The 11682-nt window shown below is 25.1% G+C and overlaps 1 protein-coding gene across 4 annotated transcripts in view; it reads left to right on the top strand.

Annotated features, from left to right (window-relative positions):
• The first annotated feature begins 225 nt into the window (after positions 1–225).
• The window catches only part of LOC129976630 (uncharacterized), a 44898-nt gene continuing 33441 nt past the window's right edge, over positions 226–11682 (top strand). For all 4 annotated transcript variants that reach the window (XM_056090295.1, XM_056090294.1, XM_056090293.1 and 1 more), the window contains exons 1-3: positions 226–386; positions 2996–3096; positions 9285–9353. In XM_056090295.1, the coding sequence (XP_055946270.1) occupies positions 3058–3096; positions 9285–9353 (108 nt within the window). In that variant the 5' untranslated portion in view covers positions 226–386; positions 2996–3057. The remainder of the gene's footprint in view (positions 387–2995; positions 3097–9284; positions 9354–11682) is intronic.

Here is an 11682-nt window from a genome sequence, read left to right as displayed (position 1 = left end):
CTTGCATTTCAAAATGTATTTACTTATGTGGAATAATTTCAAAGAATGTAAAAGTGTATAAATGAAACAATCCAAAAGATTTTTTTTATATTTAAATATAAAATGTATAAATATAAATATATATATTATATTATATCTATATTTTTGTATATATATACTCAGGAATGCATATTGAAGTTCGAACTCTATTAACTTTAATCCTTAACTGCAACCGCCAGAGTGTTTAGTTTATGATGGCTGACTATTGAACATTTTTGTGATCGGCAATATGAAAAAAATGCATTAACTTTTGTAGAAAAGCTGGAGTTTATTTTGTTTTGAAATTTTTACACTTGTGTTTTTCTGAAGAAATCCTTTTTTGCAGAACAACAAGAAAATTTCAAATGGTTTGTTGGCATATGCACTTTTGTATTTTTGTTAGCTCTAATTGTTTGTATTAAAGTTCGGCGAATTTCAAACCTGTTAGTTTCGTTACGGAAATTGAAAGATTCTTGTTTATGTTAACTAATAATGTTTAAGGCGATTATGTATATTTTTACTACTAACTGTTTTCTATTGATTTCAATATCAGTATGCTCCTACATTCTCTATAGAACCTTTGTAAATGATGTCATGTAACGTTTATTTAATTTCGCTGAACAAAAAATTTTCAGTGTGTATTATTGGAAGAATAGCAAGCATTCACTTAAACGATTTGTGCACAATCTAACTTATTTTTCATCTCAATTGAGTCTTGTTATTTGAATAATCTTCTAATTGTCAGTTTTAATTTATACTATCCAGTCATATATATTTGTCTTCTCTTTTTTTAAAAAAATGTATTAATTCATTATGAGTATTGTGCAATTATCTCTTTATGAATTTATACTTAAGAAAGTGTGAAAACTGTCCCCTTGTTGAAAAGTAATTTTGTAATTATATAAATAATAATAACCCATTAGTAACAATGATCAGTATGTATAATTAACTGTGTGATATATCTTGTTAGCTGCTGTGAGCAATTATTTCGGATTGTTTTTTTTATTTTAAGAACACGATTAAAACCCTCTCTTAAAAATGCTATAAGTTTTAGTGAATAAAATCTACATAACTGATCTTATAATGCTGTTTATTATTTATTTTACATTAATATTTATGGTTTCTTTGAAAGCTGTTTATTTCTTTGCCTTTATTTAAGAGTAATTTGTTATGTTTAGTTTCATTGTGTTGATATTGTGACAAAATTTGGTTATTTTTTTCACTATGAATATTATATATTTGTATTGCTTTCCACTTATTTATACTTTTAAGTCTCTATGATGTATGTATGATCATAAAATGTTTCTGGGATGTATTTTTTTCTGAGAACAGATAAAGTAATTAAAGAAAATATACATATATTTAATTAAGTTGAATTTTAAGAAGATGTATGTATGATTTCTTTTGTTTCCAATGTGTGTGTAAAAATATGAGTTGTAGCAGGGTCTTAAAATGCTCAGTTTTATAAGAGAAGCCACATTTTTTTAGTACATTCCTCCCATCCTTTGCTTAAGTATTGATGTCTTAAAGGTAAGTGATGGCTACTAGACATTATTTTTTCCTGAATCATCATTGATGGTATAGTAACAGTAACTGATCTCTAGAACTTTCTATCCCTTTTTCCCGTATTTATATTTCTAAAAGTATGAAAGCATTAATGTTTTGCCTTTTTACTTTTTGTTAAGATTGTAATATGGCATATCTTTTTGTTTCTTTAAATTAGTTCTTTTAAAATAGCCCAGTTATTGAAATCTAATGAAATAGAATTATAATTAGTGTGTATTTAGCACTAAACATTTGAATTTGAAGAAAAAAAAAGTTTCTTTAAAAGATAATGAAACCAAAATATGCTTAAATGAATTTTAAATTAACTAAGAAGTTAAATCAGTTTAATTTTAGTTGTAAATTTTCATTTATGTACAAAAAAATGAAGTGAATCTTGAATTTACGTATCTAAAAAAAATCCTTCATTTGACATTTTGCAACATTGTCACTCTTTATGTCAGTTTTCAGACAATTACATCTTTAAAACTATTTTATCAGTAAAAGAGCATTAATACAAATTCTGTATTCCATGTAGTTAAGGCGGAGAAGAAAAAGGAAAATATACAATAATGTTGATTATTTGAGAGTGTTGTATTAGATTGATAAACTTTTTTACATATGAATTTTGAATTTTTTTTATATAAATTTGTTATTATTAATTTTACAACCCCATTTCAGAATGTTGGATGATGATTGAGAGAAAAAGTTAAAATACTTTCTTTATTTTGCCTTTTAAATAGCTTTGTTAGTTTTTTTAAAGTTGCAATTTGATTTATAAAAATTATATTAATTTAATTCAACTTAAATATTTCAACAGAAATTGTATGTATTTTTTTTATATAATTTAGAGAAGCTTTGGATTTTTCATAAGCTTTCTATTTTAGTTTATAGATAAATTTTTCTCATTTTATTGGCTTGATACAAGAAATTTTTCATGGACTTGTAACGTAAAATGTTTTACTATTTAATGAGATTTTTACTAATACTCATAAAGAAGCATAAAATTTTTGAACATAAAATACTTAATATTGATATGAATTATTAAAGTACTTCATCTCACTGAATTAGATTCAATAAAACAAAATAAGATATCTGAAATGAAATTTTTTTATAGTGGAGGCATTGAAATTAATACAAAATGTACATGAATGATGCTGTATCATTGTTAGCTGTTTATAATGATAATATTTTCATTTTAAACTGTATATAAAGACTAAGATTAGATATCAGTATTTAAGGATGAGACTATTTTATGAGAGGTTAAAAAAATTTTTGAGAAGGATTTGTGAAATCTGTCTTTAAAATGTTAGCTAAATGAAAACATTGTTGATTAAATTTTAATAAAAATTAATTATAATATTAGTCTTATCTTAAATTTAAATGCATGTCCATTTTTTTTCCATAATTGTTAATTATTTTGTTTTATTTTTAGTGAACAATAAAGTTTTGGAATGTTCTTTTGTTAACTTGAACCAGGCATCATCTAATTCAAATATGCAAAGATCCACTGTTGAAACGCTGAAACAAATTCAAGTATGTTTAATATTATTTCAGCTTGGTATAGTATTTGCTATTATTAAATATTTGGGTACTTTTCCGTTAGCCGGGTGCAAATGTCGCCAATTGTGAACCAAACTCGAATTTGGCAGAATTCTATATTATTTGCCGATTTTTCGCTTGCGCCCGGCTAAAGGATAAGTACTAATATTTGTTAAAGTGTTTTATTTTTTGTGAAATAAATACATGGTTTTAGAACTTAAACTTCTTTTATTTTGAAAATTCAATTTTTGATAAATTGGAATGATTTTTCGATTTGTGAAAGGGTTAATAGAGTTCTTAACCTCCGGAAAAATATTGAAAGGAGAAATATCAAATAAATACAGTCACATAAAAGATAAATTTGAATTATTAAAAATTAAAACTTGTATACGAACTTTTGTGAAAGCAAATTTTATTTATATTATTTTCTTAACAGCATTTATACTGGTTTCATTTAACAAGTTCACAAAATAGTTTCTAAGTAATTGGTTCATAAAATTTTTTGAAATAATAGTGATTGTGTATTCAAGTGGATTAAAATGCTTTTTAATAAATTTATACTTTTTTACATTGATTGGAAATTTTAATCTTTTGGTTTTCTTTTTTTGTTTAAAAAAAAACATTGATAAATCTTGCCCCCCCCCTTCCTACTTTCAAATTTTGTTTTTAATGTAATAAGTTTCAATATAATGCATATATTTCATGTTGTTTATTTTATTAAAGTAATATGTATTGACATATTTTCTGAGCAATGAGTTAAAATTGCAATATCTTTTAGAATTGTTTTATATGAATATTCTATTATTTTTGCCACTATAAAAACTTAAAATTCAATGCTTATTTTTGAATAATAAATTAATATTTAGATTTAAAGAAAAGACTTGCACATTTTATTCAACTAAAGTTACATGTAGTGGTTTTCAAATTACTGTAGTGTTTACTTTATTAAAAATTCTTGTAGGATGTATTATGTTTTTAGATATTGTTTAATTGTGCATAGTTTTATCTTATCCTCTGGTTAAGAAAAAAAGATAAAATGGAACATTATATTGCAGTAAAATTTTAATCCTCCTAAATAATAAATTAAACTAGTTTTGTCCATCTTTTGATTAATTGAGGAGAGCACAGGCTCTAAAGATACTTTTGAGATATAAGGACATGATTGCTTCGAAACTAAAAATGTAAGATAGTCTGTTGCTCCTGTTTTTTTTTTTTTTTTTTTTTTTAATCTCTTAAGAGTTTATGCAGTTTTAGTTTTATCCCAATATTTAGTTTATTGCAATAATAGATTTGGATATTATTATTGATCATATCTGCAGTTCAGTTTTTTCTAATACATTATATAGTGCATAAACTTTACATTGTAAGGTATTATGGCATGATTTAAGCCTCTGTAATAAAAGAAAGTTTTATTATTTTAACCGAAGATGATAAAGATTCCCATCCATGCCTTTGCTGGGTGCTACTTTTTTTAAGTTGCTCTCAGAATGTTTAAATGATGTATAGATATTTATTCTAAGAAAAGTTTGTACTATTAAAGAAATTTTTAATTGATTTTTTTTTTTTTTTTTTTTTTTTTTTTAACTATTATTATATGAATCATACTAGTCAACAAGAGTTTCAACTTTGGAATTGTATTGTACAAATTTTTGTATTGCATAAGATAGTATATGATCATAATATGGATTAGTTGCCAGTACTGATTTGCAATTAGAAACTTAATTTTTAAGTTTTTATATAGCAATTTTTTTTTTTTTTTTTTCTTTTTTTGTCATTAAAAATTTTTTGTATATTGGAGTTATCCTTTTCCAAGTAAAAAATTCTTTGTTACAGAAATAATTATTGATAGACAGGAAGAAAATAGATATTAAAATGCTTTGATGTGGAAAAATGCCACATAATGTTCTATTATCATGTATGTTTATGGTATTTTATTTTATGCAGTGAAATTTATATAATGTCAAGGTATCAATTGTTACTAATAATTAATTAATTATAAGTTAAATGTTATTGTTAACTAAAATGATTTCATTAACAATGTAAATTAATGATTAGTACACATACACTTTTGCTCTAATAATATTCTTTCTAGCAGAATTACACAAATTATTCTATTAATTGTTATTGGATTTATGATTTTATTATTAGCTGTCAAATTGGTAAAATAATGTATTAAGTTAAATTTGTATAAGAATTAGAAATAAATCTGTTTAAAATATTGGTGTTATAACTAAAGCAAACATATAGTAAATTATATGCATTTAAACCATCTTTTGACCCTTTATTTGACCATAGAATTATAACACTTTTATACTATAAAATTTATCAAATGTCCTAATTTAATGCCACCTTTATAGATGTAGCTCAAAGTCTGTAGAATACATGATTTTAATAGATTTTAGTAAATCTATTAAAATCATGTATTGTACAGACTATAAATTAACAATGTTATACTTCAATTTATTAATTTAAAGCTCTTTCATCACATTATTAATAAAGATGTAAGGATTTTGATATTGCTTTTGCAAATGGTTCAAAGACTATATTGGTTCTTTTACTATTTTATACATTATGACAAAGGTTGAAAAGGTATTCAAATACTGCTGTCTCTCTGCTTCCAAAATCTCAAAATATATATGATTTGCATAATTTAAAAGATTTTACATATCAAAGAAAAAAGTTTTCTTATACAGATTCAAAGAGTTGTGTAGAGACTTTTATTCTATTAAAGTTTCCTAATATGATGAAGCAAGTTTTAATATTTTGTTTTCTTCGATTCCATGTTATATTGGAAAAACTGGTAGTGAAAAGGTTATTAGTGTTGCCAAAACCTTAAATAGAATGCTGTGGCCATTCATTTCATTTCAAGATATTTCTCACATCCTAAAATCAAGATTACTTTGTCTTGGTTTAAAATGTACGATTGGCAAATAAATGATAAATTACAATCCTTTCTGTTTTTAATTCTGTTATTTCAACTGCAAAGCAAGGTATAAATTTGCTGCCCAGCAAAGCAGCAATATTTTATTGATACAACCATTCAATATTGTTTTACAATATACTACATATGCAAATCTCATATTTAAATGTTTTAGCCGAACTTTCCCATAATGAATGAGCTGTTGGAGATTTTTTCCAGCCTTAGTTATTTTCATGCATTTCTGACATGGATATAATTTAGTTTGTAAAATAATTTTATTTCCAATTTATTTTATTGTAGCATAGATTTTATAACATTCTTAGGAGCTACCTAGCCATATGCCTTAAAAATGATTCACCCTTATTCAGAAATACCTTATTAGAATAATACCCTATTCAGAAAAGGGAACTTAGTTAAATATAACAAGTATAAAATATTTACTGTTATTTTCAAAATTAGTAACTCATTTGCAATCTAGATTGATCTAATTAATACTAGTCCCCCCCCCCCTAATTTACATTGCTTTCAAGTGTTAAAATGATTGTTAATTTTCATTCTGAAGTGTAATGATTAGATTAAAAGGGGGTGGGGGAGATTCTTATTTATATATTAAATCCTTCAAAATCAGCACTTGACTAACAAATGTCCTTGTCATGAGACCAAACACTGAAATAAAGCTTCGCCACAGACCATACACATTTTTTTCAGTTAAGCCTAATCTTACAAAAAGAAAAAAACATATACATTTGGCATTTTAATACAATTACCTTAATTTTATAGTTATGTATATAATATATTTCTGCTTATTATGTATTAATATAAATAGAAATGAAAGGAATGAGTAAAATACAGAAATTTTAACTAAGTCCATGTATACAAATACTATATACACAAAAATGAAGTTGAAATATTATCTGTAGATAATGATATTCCAATTTTAAATCCCCAATATTGCTAGTTCTCATTGAAATGTTCCTCTTCAATTATATTTTTTTTCAAAAAGTGCACTAGTTGCAAACATCTTAAGGAATATTATTATATCCTCTGTGTCTGATAAAAAAAAAAAAATGAACCTTATGATTTGCAGTTATTACTAAAATTCCGATTGTTTCACTAATCTCAGAAGTCGATATGGTGTCTTATTCATAACTAATAAAATGAAGCACAGTATAATTCAACACATGTATCAAGATTTCTACAAAACACACCCACAAATATTTTATTTACACCCCTTGTGTCAGTCAGCTGAATACACTTTCTCTTATTCTTCTAATGAAAAAATCAAAACATTCAATGAAAATGCATTTAAATCATTCATGCACTTTTAAATTGATATTTGTTTGTATAAAAAAAAAAAAAAAAGTCGACTCCAGAAACGCAATATAGAAGTTAATGCCCAGACATGAGGATCAAATGCCATATAATTTGACTGTTGGGGGGGGGGACCATTACGGTTTCATGTCATAAGTGCCAAAACCATTTATAAAATATTATTTAAAATAGGCTATTTTATTTATAGTTAAGTTTCAAAGTAGCTAAAAAATAAAACTTGTAAAAGAATTGATATAAGTGTTGAAAAAAAAGGAATGTAAACGTGGTTTGCATGTCATCTTTACTTATAATAAGGATGAATGTGTGTGCAAGTGTTGTCATTCTATTGGCTAGATCAATTGACATAGAGCTAATAAATTTGACGCTTACAAAGAGGAGATTGGAAACTTGTATCTCAGAGCATTTTTTAAATTTATGAATAAAAATTATGCAAAATTTTGGCAATTTTGTGCTATAACCTTAAAAAATATTATTTTACAAAATAATTTCTGCATTTAATTCATTTTTTTTTTTTTTTTTTTTTTTTGAAAAATATTTTTAAGCACAAATAGAGGCATAGGTATGAATTTTAAATTAATATTAAACATGTCACAAACAAATATAAAAATCCCAGATGAAAACCAAAGCTTTTAATAAAAGTAATTATTAAAAAAAGTTGCAGATATTTTTTTTGTTTTATAATTTCAAATATTGTTTTTCTCTTAACACAGATCATTATTGGCAAAACAGATTTCAGGAATAGAACGATAAATTTACTTAAATCTGAGAAGAACATGTAAAAATTTTACATTTGGAATACTAGCAACATGAAGAAAAAACACCAACATTTACCTTTTTAAAAGACTTGAAATATTGCAAACATATGGATATGCAAATGTGATTAGCAGGATTAATTAGAGATGTTAATTAGGATTCTAGTTAATAAGCTGAGAGATAAAAGTTTTATGAGAAATTGAATGTGAATATAAACAAATATGATCTGATACTTTTCTGTTGGCTTAACAACAGTTGCCATCAAACTTAAGTAGTAGTCCAAAATGTACTATTAATATACTCCATAATATTGGCTAATTTCACAGTATCAAATTGTAATATCTATTTTGATAATTGTTGATATAATGGAAAAGCACATGCAGTACACTCCTGAGTATCTGATTCACAAATGTCCGGCTTCCAGCTAGCCTAGTTTTCCTTCATCATAATTAAATGAAAAATGCAAGGCGTTGCATTCTTCATTTAATTATGTTGAAGCATTATTAATTATTGACAGAATTTCCAAGGCATTAGAAGCAGGCATTTGCTATGATCCTCCTACTTGTTGTTTGCAAAACGCAAGTTGTGACAGAAAAAGTGTAGCATTCTGCTTGTTCATTGTTTCATTAGTGTGTTACAGACTTCAATTGTGCCGCTATTCCTGGTTATAATTGCACAGTACATACAATACTCGTAAATTGTTCTTGGATTATGCTTGATATTTCTTTTATGTATACCACTGTTAAGATTACAGAATTTATATTAAAATGTGAACAGTTTATATCCTTTAACTTACTTTTCCTCTAATAAATTCTTGAAATGTGCAGTGCAGTATATAAGCATATATGAACTACCAGTACAGATATGATTCACCTGGCCATGTTCACATTCTCTGTGGCTTGAGATGAATGGAGGGTTTAGTAATCAATAAAAAGTGAGAAAATAGAGATTATAACTGTGAGATATTGTATAAAAACTGTCTTCTGGTATTGGTGAGTCAAGAAATGAGTTCGTAGAACTCCAGCTTTTTTATTATTCAGCCTGTCCTTTTGCCACATTTTAGGTTGGATACCTCGGGAGTATATTGTATATTCAATATTAATAATTAAATTTTAATTAATGTATTTACTGGTCGTGTTTCTTAATGGATTTTCATAATATTAAACTTTTATTTTAGAAACAAGGGCTATCTATATCTATTGTTAATCCAGATAGTGCTAGATCCTCCTTTTCATTGGATACTTCTGTAAGTATATTCAAATGTTATTTTTCATTGCTTACCATATATTATTATTATTATTATATGTCTTTCCTAAATTATATTTAGTACAGTTTAAAGCAACCTCATTTCAGTTTTCAAATGCCCTTATTATTTGCAATATTTATTGTAATCTTAATCTTCTATCAATGCTATTGATTTTGGAATTATCAGCATCAAAATTACTAAAAAAATAATCAGTTATATTTAAATAAAATTGGTGAATTTCATCTATATAAAATTATGAAAAGGATCATAAAAAATAATTTTTTTAAAGTATTTTATTTTTTAACTTTGACTAAATTCTCTTATTACAATATTTATCTCATCCCCAACCCCCTTTTTTTGTTTCTATTTTTGAAATATATATGATTCTTCTGTTGCATGAATAGTTAATTTTCAAATATTCTTTATTATTCCTTGAATAATGTGAAAATTCATTTTTTTTATTTGTTTATCTAATGGGAAAATAATTACTGATGTAAAGTTTTTTTTAAAAAAAATTTATGAAAATTTTATAGAGCAACAGTTTGTTAAAAAAAATCTTTAATAAGTTTAAAATAAAATCTTTTTTAAGTTTAAAAGAGAGGGAGTCACAAATCTGAATTAGTACCTTTATAATGAATATTATATTTATTTATTTCCCCTTTCTGTGTTCTCTAATTATAGAGCAAATATTTTCATTGTTTCTATCAATTCACTAATGTATTTAAAAGGGAAAATGAAATTTTCAAGCAATTCACTTATTTTCCATATTTTTTAAGCTGATTCTATTTAATTAAAAGGAACTGAAAGTTCTGAAACCGTACAGCTTTCGACTTGGTCTAATATTAGTTGAAAGTCTATTGAATACATATTTTTTTAAAATTAACATACTCATTTCTACAAGGGCATTTAATTATATTTTTTATTATTCTCATTTTGTAATGTGAAAATTCTCATTTATTATTCTCATTCTCATTTGTCTCACAGAAGCAGCTCTTGGTGAAACTTTAATTGAAAATGTGAAATTATTAGTCCTGGAATATAATTTTTAAAAGCTACAATATTCACATTGGATATTTTATTTATTGGATTATATAAAAATGTAATATATAAAATATAATGTAATATAAATAAATGTAATATATAAAAATGTAAATAATTTGCAAAAGATATTATGCACAATGTCAAAGAACATTATAAAAGAACATAATTTTTTTGTCTTAAAATAATGTTAAACTTTTTAAATTTTTGCTGGTAAAGGGATGAAAATTGTAATTCAGATATATGTAAAAGCTCTCTTAAAATATTGCAAATTGAAGTCACGAAACAAAATCAGCTCTTTTTAATTGTTTAAATGCAAAAGTGAATTTGTAGTTAAATAGTAAGTTGAGCAATCTTTTAATTTTATAGAGATTACAGACCTTGGGGTGCATTATTTCTAAAATGACAGTTTTTATTGAATCTTGGTAGGTTTTAAATTAGCTTACTCTGTATAGTCCTTTAATGTCTATGTTTAATTTGTTGATGTTGTGACGTGTGGGCCAAATTTTCCGATGTTACACACGGTTCCCACGGGCCTTAAGAAGAAATCCTTTAAAGTATCAAAATCCTTTTAAAGGCCATAATTTTTGTTTCGAGACCCCCTTTTAACCCTCCCCCCCATTTTGAGATTTTAATTTTTTTCTCAAGCTTCTGCAAAAATATACAAAAATGAAAACTTATTTAGATAAAGGTGAAAATTTTGAGGAATATTTGAAATTTATGATGATTGCTGAAAATAATAATTTATTTAATTATATAGTTATATGTATAGTGCATCCTTTGGGAGAAATACTTGTAGGCCACAGCATTCTTTGAAATAAATAGTTATTCTCAAGCTTTGGAAATCATGAATAGCCTTTATATATTATTATATTTTAAATGTAAAGACATGTAGACATTCTGTGGAAATATCCCACTATTGAAAATCAGTGATAAATTTGTTTATTTTAGCACTATATTGAATTTCTAAACCTCTGGCTATAATAAATATCGTAAATAAGGAAAGATTGTATTAATTTACTGTTATTATATTGCTACTGTTAAAAGGCAAGAAATTAAAATAGTAAATTTATTAGGATTTTAGCTGGATTGGTTTTGCTTACTTGAAATCAAACTTAAGCAGAATAAAACTAATCAGTTTCTTATTGAATTCAGAGCTGTATTAATTTAGAAAGAAACATATCTAAAAAGTGAATTTGATTTTCAAGCTTAGATTCAAATTAACCCAGCTTAGACTCCTTTTTAATGTTTTAAATGCATTTTGTTTTTCATATTGAAAATTATTTTGAAA

Source organism: Argiope bruennichi, chromosome 7 (assembly GCF_947563725.1).
Source record: "Argiope bruennichi chromosome 7, qqArgBrue1.1, whole genome shotgun sequence".
Taxonomy (NCBI): Eukaryota; Metazoa; Arthropoda; class Arachnida; order Araneae; family Araneidae; genus Argiope; species Argiope bruennichi.
Note: the sequence above shows the minus strand (reverse complement) of the source record. Positions and strands in the feature narration are given on the sequence as shown.